This window comes from Dryas octopetala, chromosome 5, assembly GCF_963921425.1.
Source record: "Dryas octopetala chromosome 5, drDryOcto1.1, whole genome shotgun sequence".
NCBI classification, from domain to species: Eukaryota; Viridiplantae; Streptophyta; class Magnoliopsida; order Rosales; family Rosaceae; genus Dryas; species Dryas octopetala.
Genome location: NC_141370.1, coordinates 7,431,158 through 7,456,052, shown reverse-complemented (window position 1 = coordinate 7,456,052; position 24,895 = coordinate 7,431,158). Strand labels below are relative to the sequence as shown.

Here is a 24,895-nt window from a genome sequence, read left to right as displayed (position 1 = left end):
GTGAACGTTTCAAAGGAAAGAGGAAGAGTGAGTGGATGAGTCAATGCATTAAGGGGAATGAGGTTATATTATGTGCAACAGTTTTGAAATCTCAAAGGATGTATATGTAATTTTTAAAACTTTAGAGATGTATATGAAAAGACGATAAATCTCAGAGGCGTAAGTGTAAATAACTCTCAAAATAACTATTTGTCTAAGTTAGATATCCAAACTTTTATTTTGTTCTAATTTGGTATATTGTTACCTTAGTCAAAGTAATAATAACAAATTTTTGTCGCTTATACCCAAAATCTATTTAGTCCATTCACAAATTTACCTGAAATGTAGGGGTGGGCACGGTGCGGTTCGGCTCAGTTCACCCCGAGAACTATGCACCGCGCCAGAAGTATTCTCTCGTTGCGGTTCGGTGCTGTGAACCGGACAAAGTGGAAAAAAAGCAAACCAAACCAGACCATTGTAGGGACGGTTTGGTTCGGTGCAACATGCACGGTTTTGGGCCTAAACCCAATTATTTTGTTAGTACTCACATTTGGTTTTTGAACTTTTTGACTACACAATTGGGTTTTTGAACTACCATTCTATCAATTAAACAAATATAAATATAAATACACCTTTGAACTTTGCTTAACCTGCTTAGTACTTAAAATTTTGAAATAAATACAACCTGCTTAAGTTATAAATTATAACTATATAAAGATTATATATAACTACTAGCTATAGAGTAATGAGTATAATATATATATAACTATATACTACTATAGTATATACTAGTATACTACTATAACTATAAATTACTTATATAGTTATATATAACTAATTATACTAAGTTACTAACTATATACAATTACTAACTATATAGTTATATACTAAGTTTATATATAACTCTATATACATAAAACATTATTATATAGACTATAGACTATAGAGTATATAGAAATAGAATATACTAATTTTATTATATAAGATATAACTAAAATTATATACTAAAACATTATTATATATAGAATATTAAACTCATAGGGTTATATAAAATATATTTTAGGGTCTAAAATAAAAATGTAAAAAATGTGTATAAAAATGTGTACAAAAATATATAAAACGTGCATAAAAATATATAATTATATTTTTTTAAAATTACATGGTGCGGTTCGGGCAAAGTGAGCATGAAACCGAAACCAGAACCGTTCATATACGGTTTGGTTCGATTTTCTTTACAGTGTTGACTTTTTTGGTCAACTCAGTGTATTTTTAGTTTTTATTCAGTTGGTTTGGTTCGGTCTTTTGGTACGCCAGTTATTATGCCCACCCCTACTGAAATGCCCGAAAGTCAACTTACCTGCCTGTTCCCGTATTAAATGAGTTATTGAATTAAGTTACCCTATATCAAATAAGCTTTTTTGATCCTCCTCCTTACATTTTCTTAACTCTTTTTCATGTAAAATATCCATAATACATTAATACCTTTCATATAAAATTTAATTTTGTTATTATTATAGCTTTTTTTCGGTGAACAAAAAAAAAAAAGCTACAGTGATGAGGGAACAGTGTAGCTTTTTGTTACTGTAGTTTTTTTTTTTTCGGTGTAGCTTTCTTGATTTTTATTTGGAAAAAAAAAAAAAACTGTATTTAAGCTCTTTTGTTTTTCTGGCCACTGTATTTAAGTTCTTAAGTGATGAGGGTGGCTGAGACAATGAGTTGATTTGAATTTGTCTAAAATTCGAATCCCTCCGGCCTAATAAAGAAAAAAAAAATGCTTCTATCGTCCTAAAGCCTAATCTTAAACTAAAGCAGTACTAGGTTGCAGCCTTGCAGGTTATGTGTAGAAACCTCTTAGCAAAGCGCGCTGCTGTTTACTGAAAGCTTTAGTGGGCAACTGGGTAAGTTTTCGTTGGTAATTTAAACTTCCACTACTCTTAATATCCTTTTTCTCTGTTTTTTTTTTTCCTTATCAAGAGCATAATTTCTGGGCTCACTTTTGTTTGTTAACTGTTATATAGTTCATCATAAAATCTCAATTTCAAGGTACAGCTATTTTCTTTTCTTTTTATTGAAGCAAACTGAAAATGCCATTTTGAATTCGTATGTTACCCATTTGAAATAATTGGAGATATATCCAGGTTAAGGGTTCGAGCGGCATGTAATTTACAAGAATTACTTGGTGGGATCACAACTTTTCAATTTAAAGAGTTGTTCATTATTTTACAGTTTTTTTTATTCCTTGTTCATTTACATATTATCTTTGGTTATGCGGCTTCTATGTAGTAAACATTAGTTATGCCCCTTGTTTGGTTGCTGAGAAAACCATGGAAAAAGAACTTCATAATTCCTTTTTTTTTGGTTTAAAAGATTATGTTTTTGTTTTTATTTTGGTTACTTAAGTGGTGATAAACTATTCCAAGAGCCATATCAGACTCAGTTGAGTGGATGTTTATGTTTTTATAAAGGTCATGGATGACTGGAAAATGCAAAATGTTTTGTTTTTCCAACATTTCATCAGAAATGGGAAGGAAAACTGGAGTGCTATGAAGCGTATGATGCACAAGCTTATTCTTTTATATTGCTTTGCTTCTCAAAGAAAATATTTAAGTTCAGCTTTACAACTTAAAACCTTTTAATTATCATTTATACTATCATATGTTATCTGCCCACCTTATTGTTATTTACATGTTTTTCCTTCTTTAGCTGAATATGATGGAATTTGAGTGTTTAGCTCTTGGTTTACATTGTTTCACCTACCATGTTTACTGTTCCTGTTTTTGGTTCTAGTATCTTGGGTGATGGCTGAAGTCCTACTAGGCATGCCAGGACCATGGGCTGATGATTATCGTGAATCATTTGATCATTATACAACAAAAATTGGTGGACTACCTGTGAGTGAGCAGTTGCAGCTGATAGCTATATCATGTTTTGTTCGAGGATATACTGATTTTGAGTTTTTGATCCCATTTTACTTTCTTTGTAACAGGACTGGCCTCTGCCTGAAGAATCTGTGCCACCTAATCTGCTTGAGTGTAGTGCATGTGGAAGTAAACTAAGTCTTGTTTCGCAGGTTTTACTTTCTAGAAACTGATAAATTTATAATTTGTTGAGTACATATCATTTGAAATTAACAGGCACTACTTAATTTTCCAGGTTTATGCCCCAATTTCAAGTAAACACGTAAACATTGAAGAGCGTGTCCTTTTTATTTTTGGTTGTCTAATGCCAAAATGTGGGAGCACTCCTCTTAGGTCTTTTTCATGATCTGTTTTAATATTAAAACAATGGAATACAAAATGTTGGTGCAAAATTTAACTTTGATACTCACGATTATAAATCATGACATGCAGCTGGCGAGCTCTTCGTGTTCAAAAATCAGACAATGTGGAGGAATCAAATACCACTTCTCAAGAAGTGGTCCCTTCAACTTCATCAGTATCAGTTTCAAACACCAGCTGGTGGGAGGATTTGGATGATGAAAATGATGAAGATATAGATCTGGAGGAGTTGGGTAAAGCACTTAATGATGCTGCGAACTTGGCTTCTCATGCCAAGAAACCACAGAGCAATGATCATTGTAAGACTTTTACAAAGCCGTCGCCTTCAAGTCAGTTGGATAAAGTGGTAGATGTTAACACACCTGGTACGGATGCCTTTTAGAAGAATGAATCTCAGCTTATCTTCCCTTTACTTGGTTTTAAAACTTTTATTAATTGTATGCGTTTCTTTGGCCTCCACCTCATGGCCCTCATCTCCTTTGTACCATGTACATGCCACTTCATGGTTGCTTTAAGTTCAGACTCTTCTTGGTTGTCCAATGTAAAAGGTGACATAGGAGATTGCACAAAGTGGAAAGGATAGGATAGGCTACAAATATAAATATGTGGGAGAGTGAAACTTATCATTAAATAAATATGAGATGGAGAATGTCTTTAATTCTCCTTTTCATTTTAAAGAAAAAGGTAAAAGTAATCAAAATTTGGTTACTGGAAATTATTATAGCATGTTTCCCTTGTTATTTTATGTGGAAAAGAGCTGTAAGAATCATTTCTTCATAGATTTAACCATTAGTTTAATGTTCTTATTTGCTTGAAAAGCCATGTTTGTGTGTGTACGACATGGTTACTTTGCATATTTATTTTTTGTGGCATAAATTTCTCATTCCATTTTCTTTTTCTTTCTTTTGTTTTTGGCTGGGGGTTGGGGCTATCTTCAAGGTGTAGTAACCTGTGTTCCCAACTCTTTTACATTTTTGGATGAAAACTATGGCATCTGGGTTTTTTTTCACAGTTTTTCTGAACTTGTTTTATGTACTTGTTGCAGTGGTGCCTTGTTTTTATATATACACTCAAGAAGAGCCATCCTCAAAGGATCTTACTTCTATATGTTCGAACTACTCATCCCTTTCCATTACAAAGAACGGAAATGTTGATGATGATCATGTACAAGATGAAACATGGGCAGAGGAAGCTTATGAATATGATAAAGCTTTGACTGCTGACAGGACATACCTTAAGTTCAAGAAACGATTGGACGCATATCCAGAACAATGTTTCAGGTATTGAACTTAGGATCAAGTAGTGGAATTAGGGGAATTATGGAAGCGCATGTAGTTAGACCCCAAATTATGGTTCATACCTGTGGTTCATTTTACAACACTTACACCCTTGTGGTTTGCTAAACTTGGCTATTTCACTAATATAACAAATTGAATTTGTAACATACTATTTTTTACCCTATTTTTGTCAGCTTTCTGCACAATCTCTCTCTCTCTCTCTCTCTCTCTCTCTCTCTCTCTCTCTCTCTCTCTCTCTCTCTCTCTCTCTCTCTCTCTCTCTCTCTCTAAAACAAAACTATTTACAAATCAAACCAGGGGCCATATGATGGTTTTACAGTATAGGTTTGGTTGAGGAGCGAAGTTGATGGAGATGAAACATGAAGAAAATGAGGGTTATATGGTCTTTCACACCCATTTTTCATGGAATTATAATAAATATCACCATTTTTTCATCTTCTTGCAAAATTAATGATTTTGTGAGAATAAGACATGGGAGTACAAGCATCATGAAATAAATCATAAGGATGAAACACCTTTAGGAACTTTGCATAGGGGGGTGTGTGGAAATAAGTTGTGTCTGAGGATTCTATTATATTTATTTTTCTTATGTTTTCCGAAATTGGTCCAACATTATCATTGTTAGAATTGGTGCATTATATCTGTTTTTCAACCTCCCCATTTTCCTTTCTCATCTGTTATCATATCTTCTGTACTCAGATATTCATATGGTGGAAAACCACTCCTGGCTACACCAGCCGAAGGAGACCCTGGAACATGTAGGCTGTGTGGTGGATCAAGGCACTATGAAATGCAGCTAATGCCCCCTTTATTATATTATCTACAAGGGGCAGCTGATGAGTGTCAAATACAGTTGCTGGAGAACTGGAATTGGATGACACTTATGGTATATACTTGTTCCAAGGTAAGTCAACTCTCTGCTATTTGGTCTGAATATTAAGGCCTTTGAATTTGTTCATAGCCATGTTCTTCAGTAAGTGGTAAGTGACCCCTTCAATTTTATTTAGAAACAATCCAATGTAAATCTGTCCTCCTTTTCCAGAGCTGTTGCCAACATTTTAATCAAGGAAAGTCCATCGATGGGAACTGGCTTGTGACAGAAGAAGCTGTTCTGTTACAGTTGGAGAAATCTTTCAATGGGTTAGCCGAACATGGCTATTTCTCATAATTGGTACAGCGTCCTCTGGGAAAGCAGAAAATAACAGTACATTCCATAAGAAAGGAATCATTGTAGCCTCGTAAATGTTTGTACGCATATAAGGTTGGCCTGATGCACCAGCGAAGCCTCCAGATTGAAGATTCTGACCGTAGGGTTGATGTCCCAAAGCTCTTTTACCTTGGAGCATCATTAGGAGTAGGGAGTTTTGTCACTTGGCTATTGATGGTGGTTGCTGTGCAGCATCAACACAGTACTGGAGCAAAGATAATTTTTGTCCATCAGAGTTCTGGTTGTTCTGGTCAAGTTTAAAGGATTTCTAATGTCTCACCAGTTATGCTTAAAGGAAAGACTATTATTGTTTTTGGAAATGAGCTCTGGAGACCGTATGTTGTGGCATACATGAGTTGGTAGGATTGATATATGTAAACAAGTGTAAGAGAATCCCAGTTCGTTAATCATAATTTAAGTTTTTTCTGTTTCTCGCAATTTTGGGCCAAGACCTACTAAAGTTTAAGTAAATTTATAAAGAGCTACAAAAAATTATAAGTTTCACTCATAAATCCATGTAAAAGATCTATTTATTTTTAAGCCACAAGGAATAGCTTAAAACTAAACTTTTGTTTTTACGCCGAAAGTAATTCTCACAGAGTTACATTTTATTTTGTTATGATACAGTATGTAAAGAGTTATACTTTATTTTGTTATGATGTAAAATGTAATTTTGTAGAATTGCTTTATAATTTCGTAGAATTATACTTTGTTGAATGATATAGTATTGTTTTAAAGTTTAAGCATTTAGAGTTTATGTTTTATGTCTTCATATTTAGGGTTAAAACCCTAAATTCTAAAGACTATACCATAAATCATAAATTCTCAAAAGAATTCGAAAAAAATTAAACTAAAACTTTTGTATGCTTGAGTTTGAATAGTATTGAATGCTTCATACAAGATTTTTTTTTGTTTTTTTAATTGTGGCTTAAAAATAAATAGATTAGAAGTTTGAGTTTATAATTAAAACTGATTATATGTTGTGGCTTATTAATAAATAACTCAATAAAGTATTGGTTACTCTACCCATACCAGGTGTTTTTATTACATCTGAAATTCAACTGTACAATGAAAACCATGTTAAACAAAATCTTATAGCAATTTCTATCAATTTCTTTACCATGGGAGGGCTATTATGACGGAATTCAGGTTGGATTTTCAAAATTGATAGCTTGTTTACACCGGAGGCTACGCTGGATAGCCAAGATGATGTTATACAGTTATAGCTTTTTTAATGCTAATTTGGTATAAGCACATAAACTCTCCAAATTCTTTTGAATATAAAACAATTTTTTATTATTATTATTTTTTTTAATGCATATAAATTTCCAAATTCTTTTCATACCCAATCCATGCTGAATATGTTCCGACCATACACAATGTAATATCAAAATGTAAGATGTAAATGTAGTACACAATTTTTTATCCTTGCTATATCCTTACACAACGTAAATTGTATCACATTTTAGTACACATTATGTACCAAAATGTCGGCACCTTTAGCATTATTAAAAGGTGCCATAGATCCTTCCCCTAAACCATATTCACATTCAAATCATGGCATTGGGGCTGGTAGAGAGCGTTTGTGCGAAAATTGATAATAAAGGTACTTCTATTAATATGTTTTGGAACAAATCACCAGTTGACATCATCATCATCAATGAATACCAGTCATAATATTCAACTACAGTTACATAAGATCCACACAAAAGAATCAAATATGATTCTTCTAACCCCAAAATCTTTGCTATGTTGGCATTTAATATCAGAATATTACAACATACGACCAAGCTAAAAAAGGTATCCGAAGCTACATTGCTATAAAATTAAAACACGGAGCACAGAAGTAACAGCCACTACTCAAATTTCTTGATTAGCGCCAGGTCATTCAACATTTTATCGATCGCATCATCATTATGAGCCCGTCCTTTGGCCTGCATAAGAGAGGCTCCATATATTAATAGATATTAATTAAAGTCATCAACCTTAGGCAGGTTTTACAGACTTCAGAAACAAAGAATTGTGTATTGATAAGGTAAGGTTTGGCACTTTCTCAACATTTTCTTGGATATTACCTATCTCTTCTCGTTTCTTTTTTTTTTTTCTTTTATTATTAGAAGCAGGAACATATGTTAAACTTAACTAAATTTTTTTATGTCCATTTTGTATGGTTTAAGAATGTGCAAAAAAAAAAAAGAATGTGCAGCACTCTAATTTTTCCTTCATAGTATCCAACAACAAGTCAATAAGTGTATTAAAGTTTGATCTTTTCCGACACAAATATTTGTCATCATATTCTTCTCTTCAAAAACAATGTCATTTACACTTGTAGGAGCCTCAAATTACCATAATGTGCAACATTACTATAGGATATCCTTTGTAATTAACCACTTCTGTATATCATCTTTTACAAACATAAGAATGTATTGTGTATGCCAATTGATTAAAAAAAAAAAAAAAGGAATGTACTATGTATGCAAAGTATTATATATCCATATTAACAAAATCACAAACACCATAAGAAAATGTGGTGTATGAGTAAGATATACCTTTATAGATGGTACCATAGCAATGGCTTCCTCAACTGTTTCAGGGCAAAGATTGCCAAGAACACAAAGCTGCACAACAAAGCAATCTTACATTTATAAGATTCTTTGTTAAAAATGAAAAGAAAAATTCCCCTATAGAACTTCTTGCATGTGATTGAAAAATTACCTCAAACTCAGCCAACTGATATCTACTAAGGATTCTGAATTGAATTTCAGTTAAGGTTCAAACTCCTGATGCAGATGGAACAAAGTTTGAAGAATAAAAGTTCAAGTTATTGTCAAAAAGTAACCAAAATAAGCCACCATTTCCTATGGAAAACACTAGTTTCTCCTGATTAAGCAGTTGACAGATAATTCATGTCTGAATTTGTGACCCTTAATAGTTACATAGACACATCACATATCAACTCAGCCACACTTCCGTTCAGCTCAAATCCCATGACTCATTAGATAATCTTTAGTCAATTAAGCAATAAATCCTTCTTCCTTACCCATTCAGGACTGTCCCATTTATGATAAAGCACTTGAAAATTTGTTTGAACTCCATAAAACTGCTGTAGTTTTTTTTTTTTTTTAAACTCTACAAATCAAAACTTGGAAAATTAACACTCGCAATAATTATGGCCTGCATCCTAACAGGAACCTAAGACAGGAATGAGGAAACTGAGTAAAATATGTGCCATCCTGCTAAAATTGGAAATTGCAGTTTGGTAAAAAATTCAAGAAACCCAAGTCTGTCAATCCCAGAAATATGCTTCACGCAACTGAATTGCAAGGTCTAGGATGAAATTCTAGTAAAATATAAAAGATGGGGGGTGTTATCATATGCATGTATGTGAGACATATGCAAACAGTCTGAAGGATACTCTCGAACTTGTTTAACAGCATCGGGGTTTTTATAACGGCTAAAGCGCTTCACATACTGCAGTGACTTCTCAAAAACTCTGAGAAAGTAAGAATAAGAATAACAACAATTATTGTTCTTATCAAATTTGTTTAAGAGAAAAGAGTTCAAAGTCACACAAGTTATTGAAACTAAGAAATAGTGAGAATTCTTGATCTCTCTCAATTCGAAAAATCCCGGTTGTTCAATCATTTGATAACCAGAGTCATTCTTTGATAAATGATCACTATGAGTCAGACACAATAGAATTTGATTCAATTTAAGAGTCAGCCTATTTTTTTTCTGGTTCTAAGACCAGTACAGGTTAGTTCGCTTTTTCTTTTTTCTTTTTTCTAACTTATTCTAATATATATTATATCAAATATATTATTTATTATCGGACGGCCAAAAATTAGACCAATTGAATTCTCCTGTTTTGCCTGATAAATTGATAATTTAATCATATGCTGAAAGGCTCAAATTCATAAATGAGGGCATACCCAATTACACCAAACATATGTTTTGTGTGTGGCAAACATGGCAAGCAAGTTAGGGACTGCCATTAAATTCAGATTAAAAAGTGAAAGCGATACTCACTGAGAAACTCGGTTCCTGGGATCATCAGACATCTGTTGAAGCTGCTCGTACTTGTGATCAAGAATCAAAGCAACTTCGCAGTTCATTAAGCACTTTGCCTTCAAAAACTCTGTCCACAAAACCAAACCCATTCAATAAATAAACATAAAAACTTATATATATATATATATATACATATATAGCGAGAGAGCGAGATGGAGAGAGAGGGGTACCGTCTCCGATTTTGAGCTCGGCGGCGTTCTCTTCCTCTTCTCCATTCATGTTGCTGAACAAGCAGAAGGTAGAGAAAAAGAGAAGCGATAAATTTCAATTCGGAGACGACGGAATTGATTTGGACCTGCGGATGCAGAAGTTATGCTTTAAGTAAGGAGCAGCCTAGGGTTTAAATTTCGAAAATTTCGCCGAAATTTTCGATTTGAGGAGGGGTCGAAATCGAAACCTAGTTTTGTTAAATTTTCGGGATAATTTCGGCGAAATTCTCGAAATTTCGCCTAAGTTTTCACCGGCGGCGGCAGGGGGGGCGTGGCAGGGGGAGATCGGGCGAGAAAGGAGGGGCGGCGGCAGGGGGTGGCCGGGGGGCGCGGCAGGAGGGAGATCGAGGGCGCGGCAGGGGGGGCGACAGTGGAGGCGTGGCAGGGGGGAGAAAGTGGTGAGGATGAGGTGGGTTGGTGATGGATTGGGGAGAGAGAGAGAGAGAGAGAGAGAGAGAGAGAGAGAGAGAGAGAGAAGAAAAACAGTGGAAGAAGTTTTGCTGGACACTCGGGGAGAAAAGAAAGGAAAGGGAAGGAAGGAAAGAAAAAGAGGAAGAAAAAAAAAAAGAAAGGAAAAAAAGAAAAAATAAATAAATAAATAAATAAAAAAGAGAAAAAAATTTAAAAGGTTTAAGGTTGATTGGAGTTTAGGGTCTTTGGGCAATTGTAAAGAAAATAAAATAGTTTGGGTTTTTATTTGGCCTTTTTGGAGTTTCATTTAGTTGTTTTTAAATCCTAAATTTGTAAATTCTAATATATTTCTATATAAAAAATAATTTAAAATATTCTAAAGAGTCTAAACCCTAATATCATATACTATATCCTAATTTGAGGTTTTTGGGCAATTGAAAAAAAAAATGATTTGAGATTTCGTTTGGCCGTTTTGGAGTTTCGTTTAATTGTTTTTAAATCCTAAACCAATAAACTCTAATACCTTTTTATATAAAAAATAATTAAAAATATTCTAAAGGATCTAAACTTTAATATTTTATACGATATCTTAAATAATATAGAGTATAGATTATAAAGTATATACAATTTAGTGTATATATTATAGAGTATAAATAATATATTAATTTTATTTATTCATTATACTAATTTTATTTCATAGTATTTACCTTCAGCGCGCATTATATTCATCTTATATCACATGAAACTTATTATATAATTTGATTTCTTCAATGTTTTTTATCAATGTAGTAGATAATATGTTAAATAAACATAGGCTTAATTATCGATTTACCACCCAAAATTGTAACTCATTCCCACTTTACCACCTGAAAGTTTTTTTGTCCCAGATTACCACCTGTAACTTACATCCGTGTCCCATTTTACCTTGTTCCGTCAACAATTCTGTTAATGCTGACGTGGCGCGCTGGATGTGCGCCACGTGTCACATCTTTTTTGTATTTTTTGATTTTTTTGATTTTTCTATTTTTATAAACTTTGAAAATTAATTAAAAATAGCTCCGAACTTAGAAAAATACACGGAAAATTCCTACCGACTTGTCTTAACTAGTACTAATTTACTATAGGGTCAAAATGCCAATTTTCCCTCTAAAAATTTCCAAAAAATTTGGAAAGTCCAAATTTATTTCTAGAAAATTAAAATACTCTAGACTCTTTGAAAATTCATAGAATAATATCTCGAACTCCAAAAAATATGAGGTATGCACCGTTAGTCTTCTAAAAACTAACATTACCTTTCTCGTGAACACTTGCTACCCAAAAGACCTCTCGGTCTTAGAGAAAAATAAAATTCCCTATAAAATAAATTCTAGAAAAATTCTAAAATTTCTGTAAAGTCTCGAAATAATTCTCTAAAACAAGCTTTTGGTAATTTTTCAAAATATTTTTGAGAATTTGTCCAAGAGTTTACGAAAATTCTAGAATTTATTTAATAGAGGAAAATTTATTTTAATTTTTTAGAAATAAATTTGGACTTTCTAATTTTTTTGAAAATTTTTAGAGAGCAAATTGGTAATTTAACCTTATAGAAAATTAGTGCTAGTTAAGACGAGTCCGTAGGAATTTTTCGTATATTTTTCTGAGTTCGGAGCTATTTTTAATGAATTTTCAAAGTTTATAAAAATAAAAAAATAAAAAAATGTGAAAAAATAAAAAAAAGATGTGACACGTGGCGCACATCTAGCGCGCCACGTCAGCATTAACGGCCAGATCGTCAGCATTAACGGAATTGTTGACGGAACAAGGTAAAATGAAACATGGATGTAAGTTACAGGTGGTAATCTGGGACAAAAAAACTTTCAGGTGGTAAAGTGGGAATGAGTTACAGTTTTGGGTGGTAAATCGATAATTAAGCCAATAAACATATAGTAAAGTTTCATTCAAAATTTCCGTATTTTGATAGTAATTTTCATCGTTTCCGTTTAATTTCTGTCAAAATTTAAAAATCTTCGAAATTTCCATCGAAATTTCCTCAAAATTTGAAATTTTATTCCTTGGGAGCAAGACGACCATCATATTTATACTCTTTTTTTAATTTGAAGAGAAAAAAAAACACATAATAAGTTTAGTAGCTGGGCCTGAGAAATACAAAGAGAAATCTTTGATGGGTGGGCCTTGGGGAGGGATGGGTAGCATTTTTGGGCCTAAAAGTGATTGGGCTTAGTGAGTGATGGGCTCATTACCAACTGAGATTAAGACCCGTTCTGAATACTAACTAAATGTCTTATCAACATAATACAGAAAAATTAGGTAGTGGTTAACTGGTTATCATGGATTGAAAAATGATCTACTACTTGAGTTGTCCAAATTCATGAAACCGTTTTAGCATTGGAGCTTACCACCACCACATGGCATGCTAATATGGTCTTCCGTATCTACCTAAGTTATATCTCGTATGTAATCATATATTAGCATCTAAAATCTAATATAACTCTTAACCTTAATAATTATACACATGGTATAATAATTTGACTAGATTCGTAAAACGTATCTACGCAAGGTTACTATAACGCAATTCCATATACAAACCGAAGGTTTTTACAAGGGTGAGGCTTAATTTCTGGACCAAGTTTTTTTTATTTTTTTATTTTTTAGTTTATTACAGAATATGCACATTGCACAATATGGAATTTAGTGAGATGGGGATCGAGCCTTCAAAGTTGTCGTTACAATTAACTGGTACAATCTCTTATAAAGGCATATAGCCCACACCAAAAACAAAAAAAGAAAAGAAAAAAATCTTATAAATGTAGAGAGACGTTTGAGAATCCAACAATAAGTATTAGTCATGCAACTTTGTTATGCTTGACATTCATCTCCCTCATACTTCCCACGTTTGCGTGACAACAAATGTTTGGGTCAATGTAAAGTTCTGACATTATAGCTTACAAAGTATCATGGCAACTGTAATGTACATTAGAAACTCGCAGCTTGGCTATTTCAATGTCACGACATTTATCATCATGTGGTGAAAGTAATGAAACCACTCATAATGAAGAAAGATAAAAACCTCAACTAGTTAAACGCTTGGTTGCCCGATCTGGATCAAAACATTTTGTAGCCTATAACGCCGAATCCAAACCACCTGTCAAAAATAAATCTGACTTCTATAGGTGAAAGAAAAGACGGCCTAGTTGTATCAGTAAAGTAATTACATGCACAGCTTCAAGGAATAACATGTATAATTTGATTGTGCAGTGCAACTTTCCATCTAATTATTGAATGACTGCTTTGAAATAAAAAAAACCTAGAGGAATATGAAGAGCTTGAACACACATTTCAGTGTTTCAGGCTTTGCTTAGAAATTATCATGGAATACCAATAACCAGTCATCCCCTCAAAAATTAACCCGTGCTGATAATGAAAATGATGACAAGTTACTTTCAAAAGCTCCTTTTTTTCTTTATTTTTTTCAAAGAAATCACTAACCATACCTGACCAAAAATACCACAAAGTACAAATATAGCACCAAAACTCCCAAGTAACTGGACAATGAATAAGTAAATGAAACACCATCCCTTCACCCTCCTTGCACATGTAACATCTACTCGTTAAACAATCAATAGAAGAAAAATCCAACAAAAGAACAAACTGCAAAATACGACTCTCATTCATTACACAGAAAGAGAAGTCTATGTGACAGAAGAAGACGCATGACTGAATGCAGACAATACAAGGCATTAAATAGAAAAACCCTAAGGATGCTAAAAACCAAAATTACCCCTAACAATATAAATCCTAAGCTGACTTGGAAATCCAAATTTTAAACACAAAACCATAAACCTAGCATTCTCTAGCACCACTCACATACTCTCCCTCTAATAATTAAAATTTCTCATGAGTGACTGTCCAAAAAAAATATGCCACCTGGTGGAACATTTGCTTTCTAATTTCTTTGTAAGGAATACTAAAGTGGTTGTTCCCAATAAAGCCACATAGAACGATTTCACATCAAAACTCTTACCATTGGACAAGCTCCATCCAACTACCTCCTCTACTTCCCCCTTCAACATAGCCCCATGCATAACATTTTGAAATCCACTCACTAACTCTAACTCCAACTCCAACAAAAAAATGAGATAGGACAAAGTCCACAAATGATAACCACACTGATCTCAAGTACAAAGAATCCTTCCAATGTGTTAATTTGTGTGTGTGCTTGATCACAATCGTTAATAGGCTAACTGTTATTTCAATCAATCTCCAACCACTCAGTGCTGATCAGTGGCTTCCCTTTCCGACTATTATGTAAAGTCATGACCCATGAGTCTATTGACTCTATTTATTACTTGCATACCTAAAGTAATCTCTTTCTTCTATCATTAATTGCATGATTTTTCTTGTCATTATTATGGCAAAACAACAAAATGTAGCCCACCTTTGTTACAACGTTCCCTGATCTGGGCAAGTGCTACAGAAATTTGTGCACCAACAAGTGCATTATTCTTCACCAGTGCAATGTCTAATTGTTGGTTAAGAAACTGAGTTGATAAAGCAAACAACATCAACAAGTGCATTATTGTTCGTACTGCAATACCTAAGAAAATTTTTTCAATCAGCCTCCAGTATGCTTTAGATTTGATTAAGTCACCCACATAAAGAATATTAATATACTGACGTTGTTGTGCAAACAATAGATAAAAGGATACTCGAAGCCAGAGAAGCTCCTCCAGTTAGTTCATTCACTCTTGCAAGCAAGAATGGAGTTGCAGCATTTCCAATTATGTTCTTATCCCTGTAAATGCAACTTCATTTTCAGTATATATAGAAAATGGGTCCAGAATATTATTAATAGAACATGTCATCGCAGATTATTGATGAGCAGGAAATCACAGTTTACCTAGCTTCTTTAAGGGCTCTCTGTATTGCAGACTCAATTAAACTTCCAGAGGCTGAGTGTTCTTTAGGAATTGGAACAGCAATCAGCACTCCAGTTCCAAGCTGAAGTTTCAGGTTTGCATCTGTAAAACAAAAACAATTTAAAAAGAAAGGGGTTTTGCTTAAAATTTTATATATTTTCTTCTCGGAAAGAAAATGAATTGACTTTTCCACTTGCCTATAAGCTGAGCGCAGTCTTCTGGGCTATCGACACGGCAAGGCACCTACGTTTACAAGTCATTATTGAACAAAGAACCTTAGTCAAATACAAATTTGAAACAAATTATGTTACTATGTAAACCTGCTGGCAGAACAGGTCCAACCATTTAAAGCTGTTCATGCACACAAACTTTTTTCCTTCCATGTCTCATCACCATAAGGGTTATTACATTTGATACTTGGGAAAAGATTTTGTGCCCTAGTGGGGAATAAGATCTATGCACCCTAATATGATATGGCAAAATTATTTTGCACACATCCCATTTATTTGCCACATCAGATTAATAATATAATTATTACTATTAAAAGACTATTTTTCCCAACTCAAAGTGAATTGCCTAAATCAATCCAATCCAATACTTGAACGTCCCTTCGGACCAAATGTCTTTTTATAGTGCGAGATGAGTGTTGTGTGGCTTGATTATTAGGCATGGCTAAGAATAATGAAAAAGACGAAGTACAAATAAGAAGTATGCCATGGGGTTTTGATCAAGACACTGATCATCGATGATCTTCAGGCAGCATAGCATTAATCTTGATGAGATTGAAGATCAATATATCATATAGCTAGGCCTCAGCACAATCAGTGTATTTAAATGTGAAGAGGATTTTTCCAATTTTGAATTAATATGGCCTCTAATTAGTTGTCATATATAACCTAGCAGGAACCCTAGGGGTGTTCATACAGTACTAGAATAATATCGTCAAAGAGTCAAGGACATGAAGTTTTTTTTTTTTTTTTTGGCCAGACAAGGACATGAAGTATAGGGTATATTTCATCATCATTCAAAACATAAAATTTTTATCAAAGAACCTTAATACATAAAATAGTGAATGAATTGAAAAGATTTCTTCCAAAATAGAAGATTTGATTGAAGTTGATGTTAGGGTTCCACGATTTTGGGGCTAGAGTTTTTTTTTAGAAGGAAAATCTTTAAATATTTTTTTTCTTTTTTGTAATTTAAATTTTGCAAGATTTCAAGAAAGGTTAAAATAGTCTTTATATAATCTTATGTGGCAATGTCACATCATTAGGGCAGAATTAGGGCACTCTAGCACTCCCCTTTGATACTTAGCATTCTTTTAACCCTTCGAAAATAATAAATAATGATCCTCTTGCTGCTAGGTTAAGTTTGACCACTTTAATCAGAAAGGAAAGAGAGAGAGAGAGAGAAAGAGATTGATACCCAGTTTTCTCTAGAGGTATGATCAGGGAGGATATTTTCTCCTACTAACCTATAGAAGGGGTTCAGTTGATCATTTGCCAGCCATCAAGATGATCAAATGAACTCAACAATCAACACCACATGGATGGCTTTCATGGCATATGGAATATGCCAATGGCAGAAATGGAGAACACAAAATCTTATGACAGAATACGTAGTTGAGGCACCATTTTTTAAAGATGAATTTAGTTGCTTAGATATATGGATAGAACAATTGACCAATCTGTTATAGATTATATGGAGAACTTCTACTCTAAGTAACATTTTAAAATAGAGCCGACCTCAATACCTTGCAACCACTTGTTTCTGTAAAAAATGCTGGAAATTCATTGGTCCTATAAGCAGCAACACAAACCCCCTGTGTTTCCTGTTTTAAGAAGGCAGTTATTATAAATTTATAATTGACAATTTATTGCTGTATTACATCAGTGATAAACAGGAGATGGTTTAGACTGTTTAGTGCAGACCAAATATTCGAGGGTCCTTGGGATATCCAATATTGATTTTACACCAGCAGAGATGACAGCTACTGGTGTCCTTCCAAGCTCAGTAAGGTCAGAAGATATGTCCATTGCTGCAAAGGAAGAAATAAAATTTGGTAACATTTTATCGCACAATAACACGCTCCTTTAACCACTATCCAGCCTGGAAACATTTTTCTGGCCCAAGGTCAAGAGTTTCAAATAAACATCAATTTCTACATATGGATCAGAGGCAAGATAAATGGTATGCATTATCTGGCTAAGTTGCAGCACGCACATAAGAGCCAAAGACAAAGTAATAGGTGCTTATAGATTATTAGTTCATTATGCAACAATGGGCAAAGGACCTACATGATAATCTCTAGCTTTAGATATTTTGGGAAGATATAATGAGTTAAGATTCTTTTCAACAATAACTAAATATAAAGTCACATGCAAAATTTTTGTGCATGCTAAGCTGTGCAAGAATCATTTTTATTTAAATATGGGCCTATATGAGACAACAGATGACAATGAGTCTTGTATGGTTTAAAACATTATGTTTTTGACAGTCTACTGTCTAGGGTTATGTCAACTTAGTTTTAATTGAGCTTTTAATTTAGGGGCTTTAAGCAATAGGCCCCAAAAATCCCTCTTTTCAGAATTCCTTGCAGCACCAACAGTCACATTTTTCTTTTCCAAAAACTGAAGTTCTGAACCCTCAAATAACTCTTTTAAGCATGCCTAAAAAACCTTAAATCAGATGTTTCCCAGGAAAGCTCTGCACCCAGATTTCTAGGAACCAGCCCCAATTTTCCTATTGAATTACCCAGCCATTGTTCTTCCCCAATTTAATCCTGAATTTTTGAACCTTCAAATAACCCTTTTAAACAGCCCTTATAAACCACAAATCAGCTGCTTCCCAGAAAAGCTCTTCACCCAGATTTCTTCAAAACCGGTCTCTATTTGCGTAATAAATTTCCCAGTTTCGCATCGAAGACCCTAATTTAATCTGAATGCAAGCCAAGCAACAAGCAGACATAGGTAGGGTTCCTAACCTGTCCCACCTTAGTTTGTGTGCGTACTAGTTGCCTATCTGTGCTCCAATCTAAACCATTTGAGGGACCATAGACTCAATTAACACAGAAGACATATGACTCGGCTTGCAATTAGGAGAAAAAAATCATGAATGCAGATATTAGAAATATGGTTGCCTTTGATAGTGACTCTTTGATTCTAATTCCACAATGGATAGCTACAGATGGACAAAGGTGGTTTCTGTCATGAACTTTTAATAAAATCTAGCAGCAATATGTATGTAGCACAAAACTCACTACGCTCGCCGTGTCTATGTACCCCTCCAATTCCTCCAGTCACAAACAATGGGATGCCAACCTACAAGAATGTGCTTCATTATATTTGTAAACGTAAACAAAAAGAAGACGTCCTTGAGAAAAGCTAATAATAGAGTGGTTACCATAGAAGCAAAATACATGGTTGCTGAAACAGTAGTTGCACCATTCCCTCTGGTCGCCACCTAAAAAAGAGTCAACAAGTCATCTTGCAACATTCTAATAATAGAATGATGATTCAGGAATTCCATTTTTCAGGAATTTCTTGAACATATATTATAACAATGTAGAAAGCCCCATAAGCATGTGTCTATCCACGTTATTTTTATGGAGAATCCAACATGCTAATAAAAGCTGTAAAATATAGCTAACAAACACTTTTGCAGATGTACAGTGCAATGCCGCTGATAGAAGCCTACAAAATAACCATCTTCGGCACATGCCCCTCACTAAAAGCATAAAAGTAACCTTAGACAGCCATATTTGAAAAATCATCATTCTTTTCTGTCCTCAATGAATGGTGGTATAAGTATTGTGGTGTGTTTTCATAATTTATGCAGGTGTAAATTTGTCAATTGCATATATTTCTATCAGCACAACACACAATCTAAAACCAAGATCAATCAACTTGATCAACTGATCTCATCGACCAATACTATTAGCCACAATAAGAGAAATGCATCAGTTACTCACAGCAAGTGCAGTATATCAGTTACTCACAACATGTGCTATGTCTCTTCGAGCTGTCTTCTGAGCTCTAGGACCCAGATTGGCAAGCTTCTCCAGTTCTTCCATACTCAGACCTAGACAAAGAAATAATTTGACACAAAATAAGAAAAAGAAACGAGTCATGTAATCAACCATCCCCCGGAATTATAATCAGTAATTATTTATGTAGTCAAGCTTCCCTTAGCAGATGAACCTTAACAATTGGATTAGAATACTCTTTAATCTTTTCTAAATCTGAAAGGCTGAACCATCAGTAAAGCTGTTTATTGAATTAGATCTAATCAACAGAAAATCAAAAGTGGACCTGATCTTTTTTGCTAAGATAATAAAATGTACTCAGAAAACTTGACTATTACCTATTAATTCGGTTTTGTGTAATTTGACCATACTGACAGGTTTCCCACTTGCAATTATATACTGTGTTTTCTTATTAAGTCTAAAGTTTCTCAGTTGTTCCCTAAACATATACAAGGGGCCTATATTACTGAAGTCGTAGGCACATATTCTTAAAGCATAGAAAACGTATGACGGTTTCACTTTTGAAGGAAATTGTACAAAATATATCATCATTATTGGACAACATCTGCACAAGTAAATTCATATTCTAATCTTCAACCTCTTCAGAGGGTATAAGTTGTCTCACTAACCAAGCAGTTATACTCAGATCATTGAAATCACTCAGTAAAACATATCACACTAGTTTTTATTCAGTGGCATGAAATCATTGCTCAATATAAGAAGACATATAGTTGAAATTAACATAAGCTACCTTCCAAGTCCATACCATATATTCATCTAGAAATCAGAGCAAAGTTAAATATAATAACGACCTACGCAAGGTACGCCACCCAAAATAGCAATAGTGGCAGGAACAGCTCCATTTTCCCTCACAACCGCCTCAACCTCCTTTGCAGTGTCCAAATTCTTAGGATACGGCATCCCTGAATACAAGGAAAAACAAAATTGAGCAAGAAAGTCAAAAGTGCTGTTCCTCATATACACATGGTGTAACACCATCATTGAACTTATCAACACATATTGAGCTATCAGTACGCAGCCATACTCCTATTTCCCCATTTCAAAACCGCACCCATGTCGTTTCGAGTAAGTCATACCATTGCGCCAAAGTGCCATTTATTATCATGATGGAATGAATTATGATAATGGATAGTATGCAGAAACCAAATTGGGTTTCATTTAGAATGTTATTAGAAACTCAACAGCAAAGTAGTTCAAATTTTGGGAATATCAAGGAAGAATAAAGGACAAAAAATCAACTGACAACACAATAAAAGAGATAGTGAATTACCATGGGAAATAATGGTGGATTCAAGAGCAACGACAGCATGCCCATTTGACAAAGCTTCAGAAACCTCTGGAGAAATCTTGATTAACCCCACACCATCCTTCAGAAAGAAATTGAAAAAAAAAAAATTCTAAATGTGAAATTTGGAACACAATTTAGAAAGATAATAATAAAAGAGGTAGAAAAGGAGGGGGAATGTATGTGTCATGTATGGAATTGGGACCTTGTTTGAGTGCGAAGGATGGAAGTGTCTGCGGAGATTAGACAGTCTTGAGAGCGCTGAAGAAGACGACGCCATAGCCTTTCTGTGATGATACTCTAATACAAGAGTCACAAGACTGGCCTCCAAAGTTCAAATTGTTATGTACAGTGGTATTGCTGATTTGTAAAGCTGCGACCTTTTTTCTGGTCAAGAAGACTGAAGACCTTAGGTACATTGGAGGGAGGGAATAGAAACCCAATTTTAATTTAAGGAAAAAAACAATTTTAGTACCTACTTTTACAGTTTTACCCTAAAAGCATATTAGGTAATGTGGTTTTAAAATTTCGCTTAGACTAATCAAAGGTTTCACTTTTGTTTATTTTTACAGTAGTGCTAGATATACCACATTTTTATACCATAATTTCATACCATCTTATGTGGCAACTTACATGGCATTCATACATTGGATACTAAAAAATAAAAATAAAAACCCAAAAAGAAAAAGAAAAACTCTGTTCAATAAAGTAATGACACGTGAGATAGTATAAGAATGTGGTATAAGAAATGTGGTAAGTATAGCATTATTCTTATTTTTAATCTGCACTACACATCACTTTTGTATTTTTGCCTATCAAATCCATGTCTCGTTCTTAAGGAGTAAAATTTCAGTTTTGAGAAAATTTGTGTGGAAATTTTTATTAAAATTTTGATTTCGACAAAATTAGACAAAAATGATGAATATTAATATTAAAATATAAAAATTTTGAATGAAACTTTATTATATATTTATTTAACATATTATCTACTACATTGATAAAAAAATATTCAAAAAACTAAATTATATAGTAAGTTTCATATGATATAAGATGATATAGACTGAACTGCCAAAAATAATGTATCAAAATTCTGTCTTTTTTATTTTACCACTTTGATTTTGCCCAGTTGTTTAAACATAAAAAAAATAATAATAATAAACAAAACCAACTGTTTTGTTACTTTTGTACTTAAGCCTGTAAGCCAAAAATTTGATAATTTTGAGATTTCTAATTTTTATTATTATAAAAATATGTTTTTTTTTTTTTAAAAAACCACACATGGATAGTACACTTTTTATTTTCACTTTATTCTTTGCCAAGGCTCCTAACTCCTGAATACTGATGAACAAAAACTTTGTTAACAATTTTTTATTTTTGATAAATTATGATTCAATTAATTGGGACCACACACTCTGCACCAAAAATGTATTAGAAGTTAATCATGCCTACCCCCTACCCCATGACACACTCATTCTCTCTCTTCTCTCTATTCCCTCTCTCTTTCTTCTTCTTCTTCTTTCTAGTGAATCTGGCTTTCTCTTTTAGCCCTTTTTTTTTCTTCTTCTTCTCCTTTCTGGCTTTCTCTTTCAGCCTTCTTCTTTTTTTCTTCATCTCCTTTCTTTCATTTATCTCAATTAGTCCATCCCCCGTGCTTCTCTCTCTCTCTCTCGGCATCTCAATCTCAGCCCAACCTCATCTCGCCCCTGTTGCCAAAACCTAGTCTCTTCTTTCTTCCTCCCTCCTCCACGGCCTCAGCTTCCCCAAAACCCAACCTCCCTAAACCTAGAAATTCCATCCAGCGAAAATTTCACCGAAATTTCGAGGTTTTCGGGGAAATTTTCGAAATTTCGACGAAATATTCTGAAATCAAAACGAAAATTATATGGTATTGTGATAAAATTTCGCCCTCTCCAAAAAACTAAATTTTCCTCCTTGCTCGTTCTTAGCCAACAAAAAAAAAAAAAAAAATTATATATTTGGTTTACTTATTTTATATGTTCAATTTTGATTCACGATTTTTTTTAAGTTTTGTTTTGGTCCACTCACTTGTTCAATAAAAGTTCAGATTTGTTTTTTGAAATTTGTCTCGCCTTTTACCCTATTAAATCTCAGTCAAATTCAGTAAACATATATATTTTTTTAAAGCTATGTATCTCTTCTTTACAACCATATAAAATTCATTCAAATTAGAGTTCTAAAACTCAAGATATTTGGTCCTAAAGTAAGGTACCCGAAACTACCAATTTTTCCTAGAAAATTTTTCAGATTTTTCAAACTTTACCAAATTTCAATTCTCTTTGATTCTCATACTCCAAATTGGTTTCTATGACTAAAAAATGATGAAATATAACTTATACTTCAATTATAATTGAAGAAAACACAACCAAAAGGATTTAAAATCATAATTGAAAAAAGATTGTGGATCAAAATTGAATTAGATATAAAATAAGTTAATCAAATTTGTAATTTTCTCAAAAAAATAATAATGAAAATCATCTCACTACTGCTGATGAGGAGTATTAACCCCACAAACACTACCTGCACTCCTCCTTTATTTATTAATTATTTTTTTTAATCACTATTTATCATTTGAATTTCTAATATTACTCTTAACGTTTTGTGACTTTCACCTCATATGGATGTGATCATGTGAGGGGTGATGTTAATTTTGGCAATTCAAAGAATAAAAAATAAAAAAAAAAAACAAATTGGGAGTGCATGTGCATGTAATGATTTGGGATTTGTTTGTACCCATTGGGTCATTTTGGTCTAGAAATGCTTTTGGCCAATGTAAGATGAGGCCAAAGAAGTGTTGTTGGCCAATTTTCGTGTTGTGACCAAGGAAGCTTGTTGGCTAATTTCCGTGTTTTGGCCAAAGAAGTGTTGTTAGCCAATTTCCGTATTTTGGCCAAGGAAGCTTGTTGGCCAATTTTCGTGTTTTGGCCAATGAGGTGTTGTTGGCCAATTTCCACATTGAGCGTCCAACACACCCAAACTCTCAAGTCTCAAGAATCTCTCAAAGTTTTTTTGCTTTCAATTTCTTTTTAGTTGTTATCGTTCGAGATGCTTTTAGGTTTATTATAACTTTAGTCACATGCCAGTCCACTTTAATGAGCTGAGCACTCGACACCATCACGAAACACTAGGTACAACCCATCAAGCGCTTAGCAAAACGGTACTATGCGCTATGAAATTGTCACTGTCAGACAGTGACAATGACTGTTAGACAGTGGCAATCACTGTTATTGTGCGACAGTAGCAATTTACTATTTAAAAAAAAAAAAAAAAAAAACCCACCGAGCACTTGACGCCAAAAACACGGAACAAAACATAACATGGGCTTTATTTGTACAAAGTGGACCTTTTCATCATTTCTAATTTTTATGTGAGTTTGTTTATCATTAAAAGCTGTAAAATAGACTTTAGAGTAATTTACTTTAAATATTTAGAGGATTATAAAAACATGCGAAGATAATTTTTTTTTTAATAAACAAACTTACCTAGTAGCATCAAAGTATACTTCTTTGTTACAACACACTCGAATACAGAGAAAAGAGCACATAATATTTTACAAACTTGAAAGTAGTGCAAATAAAAGTGATGCCTTCAACTGACTTGAAGGATTCCTTATAAAGGAGTTGGTAAGTAAACACAATAATTAAAACAAGCAAAAAACAGATAAGGAATCTGATCTCTTCGAACTCATTAATAAAGAAACAATATATTTAGATAAGATTATTTGTTTTGGAGAATAATCTTTCTGTGTTTGCACAGTCCTTCAGAATTAAGAAAGGAGACAATTTATATATATATATATATACAAATATATATATACATGCCCATTTAAGTAAGGATGTCCTTACTTTAAGAAAAGTAAGAACATCTTCTATGTGTAACACCTGGTAATGCAATTCGATTATTGAAACCGTTTAATTTTTAGGTTACTTCTCAAGGGTCATCCTTATAAAAACAATTAGCCAAATTGGTGATTTGTTTCGTCATCTAAACTGTGTAGAAAAATACAGTCCGTCAGATAAAATTGAAATGATGTTTGTTATAATAAACTGGCTAAACAGTTTCCGATCTAACTAATTTTTTGCAAGGTTGATATTTTAATGATGTTCTAAAATATAGACGGTTCTGATCATCCAATTGTAGGTCTAAAGAGGTTGTTCTTACTTTTCTTAAAGTAAGAA

General features: G+C 33.5%; 3 protein-coding genes across 6 annotated transcripts; 1 reads left to right on the top strand and 2 right to left on the bottom strand.

The window, feature by feature from the left end:
• The first annotated feature begins 1,690 nt into the window (after positions 1-1,690).
• Positions 1,691-6,266, top strand: LOC147283909 (programmed cell death 2 C-terminal domain-containing protein). 3 transcript variants are annotated; one of them, XM_086244712.1, is made up of 8 exons: positions 1,691-1,877; positions 2,767-2,870; positions 2,966-3,049; positions 3,133-3,230; positions 3,330-3,556; positions 4,303-4,537; positions 5,255-5,459; positions 5,598-6,266. In XM_086244712.1, exons 2-8 carry the CDS (start codon positions 2,778-2,780, stop codon positions 5,721-5,723), a joined length of 1,068 nt encoding a protein of 355 aa, XP_086100838.1. In that variant the 5' UTR covers positions 1,691-1,877; positions 2,767-2,777; the 3' UTR covers positions 5,724-6,266. The 3 variants fall into 3 exon arrangements, with proteins under 3 accessions (XP_086100838.1, XP_086100836.1, XP_086100837.1); XM_086244710.1 differs by having other exon boundaries at positions 3,330-3,622; XM_086244711.1 differs by lacking the exon at positions 1,691-1,877 and adding an exon at positions 2,051-2,158 and having other exon boundaries at positions 3,330-3,622.
• A 1,090-nt stretch (positions 6,267-7,356) lies between these two features.
• NRPB4 (RNA polymerase II, Rpb4, core protein) lies at positions 7,357-10,435 on the bottom strand. Of its 2 annotated transcripts, XM_086243649.1 has the most exons (7): positions 10,231-10,435; positions 10,004-10,128; positions 9,792-9,900; positions 9,178-9,255; positions 8,478-8,511; positions 8,312-8,380; positions 7,357-7,696 (listed from the first exon to the last, which is right to left on the bottom strand). In XM_086243649.1, the coding sequence occupies exons 2-7, from the start codon at positions 10,050-10,052 to the stop codon at positions 7,619-7,621; spliced, it is 417 nt and encodes a 138-aa protein (XP_086099775.1). In that variant the 5' UTR covers positions 10,053-10,128; positions 10,231-10,435; the 3' UTR covers positions 7,357-7,618. The 2 variants fall into 2 exon arrangements, with proteins under 2 accessions (XP_086099775.1, XP_086099774.1); XM_086243648.1 differs by having other exon boundaries at positions 10,004-10,434.
• Positions 10,436-13,158: 2,723 nt separating this feature from the next.
• On the bottom strand, positions 13,159-21,064 carry LOC147283907 (indigoidine synthase A family protein). Its single transcript, XM_086243647.1, has 13 exons — positions 20,905-21,064; positions 20,685-20,781; positions 20,206-20,316; positions 19,367-19,449; positions 18,772-18,831; positions 18,629-18,689; positions 17,301-17,407; positions 17,123-17,200; positions 15,567-15,612; positions 15,351-15,471; positions 15,160-15,245; positions 14,889-14,972; positions 13,159-13,595 (listed from the first exon to the last, which is right to left on the bottom strand). Exons 1-13 carry the CDS (start codon positions 20,977-20,979, stop codon positions 13,573-13,575), a joined length of 1,032 nt encoding a protein of 343 aa, XP_086099773.1. The 5' UTR covers positions 20,980-21,064; the 3' UTR covers positions 13,159-13,572.
• Between the last annotated feature and the right edge of the window lie 3,831 nt (positions 21,065-24,895).